Below are 3,170 nucleotides of genomic sequence, written 5' to 3' on the forward strand. Positions count from 1 at the left end.
ATGTCGGGAAGAGAGCTGACGTTGAATGATGTGTTGTATGTACCCGAAATTCGTAAGAATCTTGTGTCGGATTGGTTGTTGAACAAGCATAGTTTTCGCTTGGTGTTTGAGTCAGATAAATTTGTATACCAAAAATGGTGTGTATGTGGGTAAGGGGTATGCTGATAGGGGTATGTTCAAACTTTGTGTAATGGCTCTTAAGCCAAGTGACAATGATGATAATGAAATGAACAACTCTTCAACTTACTTGCTTGAGTCTTCAAATATATGGCATGCTATATTAGGACATGTTAATTTTGATACTTTTCGTCGTTTAATTAAACTCTATCACATACCACACTTTCACATTGACTCAAAATACAAATGCAACACTTGTGTTGAATCGAAGTTAACACGACAATCTTTCAAGTCCATTCAAAGGACAACCGAACCACTTGGATTAATTCACACCGATGTGTGTGACATGAAATCAATTCCATCTAAGGGTGGAAATAAGCACTTTATCACTTTTATTGATAATTGCACTAAATTATGCTATGTCTATTTACTAAAAAGTAAAGATGAGGCTATAGAGAAGTTTAAAGTGTATAAGTGAAGTTGAGAATCAACTTAACAAGAAAATGGAAGTACTAAGAAGTGAACGTGGAGGTGAATATGTATCACCATTTGAGGAATTTTGTGCAAATCATGGTATAATCCATGAGTTAACTGTAATTATTTCCTTTTGGTTAACAGTTACAAAAACGAATTAAGAGCTATTAATCATAGATTTCGGTTTTGATTTCTTGATTAATTATCTTATTTAATTGTGACAGTTACGATTTCATTTTAATTACATGAGTTACATTGGGTAATATAAATACAACGCCTATGTGACTGATTCGATACACCGAATGAAACGAAATCACTATCTTTCTCTCTTACGCTTCCGCTTCTTCTTCCATCTTTTGCGGAAACCAATGTATAATCCGGGCCAAGTGAGGGCTCGGACAATCTAGAAGAATTGCTTTAAACTGTTGTATCGTAGGAAACAAACACCCATATAGGGCGAATTTGTTTTAAGGAAACTGTGTCAAACACAGGCCTCAATAACAATTTACTGCTAGTTCTTTCGTACAGATCCTAAGGTTATATTTTTCCTAACATAAATTTGTCATTAATGTCATATTGACAACCCATTAGGCATGTAATTCTAATGGATTTTAGACCATTTCAAATAGCATTGCATGATGTCAAAAAAACATCAGATATTTAAACACCTTTGTGGGAGAGAACTCTAAACTACTACACGATCATAGCTCATAGTAATATGTGCAATGTCTTATTCAACTCAAATCACTAACAAGATATTTTTTGTCCAAGAACAAAAAGTGGTCCTCCTTCCATATCTTATCATCAATTCAACCAATCAAGTCGTTTGAGCAGCTACACTTCACTACAACGGATAATGGCCCTATTGACTATGTAAGCATAATGACTTCTCTCTTAATCCTGAAAAAAATACAGACCATAATAAAAGTTATGTCATCATTTTATCATCTTTGTGACATGATATTTACAAAAATCATTGCAATAGAAACATATTAGCATTGACCATTGATGATACAACATCACATGCAATGTTAACAGACGTGTAAAACAAACAGAAAACAACAATAAACAACTAACAAAAAAAAGGTCAGAAAGTTGCTATATACAATTATAATATCTCTACTGATATACAAAAGAGTGTTCAACTCTAACATGCTGCAGCAATTGGTGTCAAAATGTTCATATCAACTTCACACTCTTCCTCTTCTTCATCATCATCATCAGCATCCCAAAGAAACCGAGCATAAGAAGCCATAACATAACTGCATCATCATCATCATCATTTAATAACAGATCAAAATGAGTAAAAAACATCCAAATGTAAACAAAGCCCTTTAATTAAAATGTAACGATATAGTCTATTATTCTTACCAGTCATCAGGGGAAGCTTGAACAGCTTGATCAAAATAACTTTGTGCACGAGGGGCATCCTCATGTGTCTCCCAGATCAAATTAGCATACATAGATAAAACATTTCCATCGCTAGGGTTTGCTAGTATTGCTCTGCTGCAGTACTCTTCTGCCTTGGCATAATCACATCTAACCTATTTTAAACAATAGATCAAACTAATCAATGATATGTGTATGCACAGAAACAAAGATTGATTTTAAAGATTCGTAAGTAAGGTTTCTCATGAGTACCTCTTTCAAGTATTTAGCGTAATTACTAAGAAGCATTGCGTTCCCAGGGTTTGCTTCGATCATGTTTTGATAATAAAAATCCGTACTATCATTCTCATGATGATTCCCGTGACCACCACGGCCGGAGATCTTCCCTTCACCGCCGCCGCCACCACCACCGTGTATACCATCGACCATAACACCAAATCCATGTCCGTTCTGATACAATCCAGAAGTTGAAAACAGAAGAACACCATCATCGCTTTCCTCTTCTTCCGACTCTTCTGCAACAGCTATAGAAGAAAGCTTACAGAGTGGACTCATACCTTTGGTGACAAAACTATCATTCAAATCTGCCTCCGATGAAGCTCTAGCAATCTTCTTGGGAGAATCATTCTTGGGATTTAACGAGTATAGTGAAATTGTTGGTGATCTGGGGTTACGGCCAATGAACAGGTGCTCCAACGATGACGATTCTTTTGAGTTTTCATGTCGAAACCATGAATTAAGAGCGGGATTCGAGGAGCTACGGAGTAGCATCTTCCAAACCGTAAAACCTGAAAAGAATCCACGACCGATTATATGAAAGAAGCGAAAGGGATTTGGAAGATTTTATAAGGGCAAAGGGCGTGGCGCGTAGTAGATCATGACCGTTGCTACACAGCTGCTATTTTTTATAAACCTTTTGTGAAGATGGTTTTAACATCAGGGGAAATAAAAACCTTTAATATTTTTTTAAAAACATGGTTTTAATTTGACAATACTTTTTTTGTGCATTCAAACTAGAATTTACAAAATTTACAAGTTTTTTTTTTTTCTGCTTTTGCTTTGTTACTTCGGCCAAATTTTCATTTTAAAATATAATTGAATGACCTTAAGACCAATCGTTCCAAAAGTACTAAGAATTTCATTTGTTCAAATATTATAAAAGATAATATCATATTAGAGTTGTATCGTAA

At 35.0% G+C, this 3,170-nt stretch overlaps 1 protein-coding gene across 3 annotated transcripts; it reads right to left on the reverse strand.

Moving 5' to 3' along the window:
• Positions 1-1,196: 1,196 nt before the first annotated feature.
• Positions 1,197-2,833, reverse strand: LOC145111284 (uncharacterized). 3 transcript variants are annotated; one of them, XM_079047578.1, is made up of 4 exons: positions 2,233-2,833; positions 1,963-2,135; positions 1,744-1,853; positions 1,197-1,491 (listed from the first exon to the last, which is right to left on the reverse strand). In XM_079047578.1, coding segments are annotated over exons 1-4 (804 nt in total). In that variant the 5' UTR covers positions 2,752-2,833; the 3' UTR covers positions 1,197-1,489. The 3 variants fall into 3 exon arrangements, with proteins under 3 accessions (XP_078903704.1, XP_078903703.1, XP_078903702.1); XM_079047577.1 differs by having other exon boundaries at positions 1,698-1,853; XM_079047576.1 differs by lacking the exon at positions 1,197-1,491 and having other exon boundaries at positions 1,568-1,853; positions 2,233-2,832.
• Positions 2,834-3,170: the final 337 nt, after the last annotated feature.

This window comes from Lactuca virosa, chromosome 5 (assembly GCF_052849685.1).
Source record: "Lactuca virosa cultivar CGN04683 chromosome 5, Lactuca_virosa_CGN04683_v6, whole genome shotgun sequence".
Classification (NCBI taxonomy): domain Eukaryota; kingdom Viridiplantae; phylum Streptophyta; class Magnoliopsida; order Asterales; family Asteraceae; genus Lactuca; species Lactuca virosa.

Bases quoted from the DNA above. Each gene is read 5' to 3' on its own strand.
- LOC145111284 (XM_079047577.1), bottom strand. From the start codon at position 2,751: ATGCTACTCCGTAGCTCCTCGAATCCCGCTCTTAATTCATGGTTTCGA. The intron at 2,136-2,232 runs GTACTCATGAGA...TGTTTAAAATAG, and splicing joins ACGCTAAATACTTGAAAGAG to GTTAGATGTGATTATGCCAA. The intron at 1,854-1,962 runs GTAAGAATAATA...ATGATGATGCAG, and splicing joins CAAGCTTCCCCTGATGACTG to TTATGTTATGGCTTCTTATG.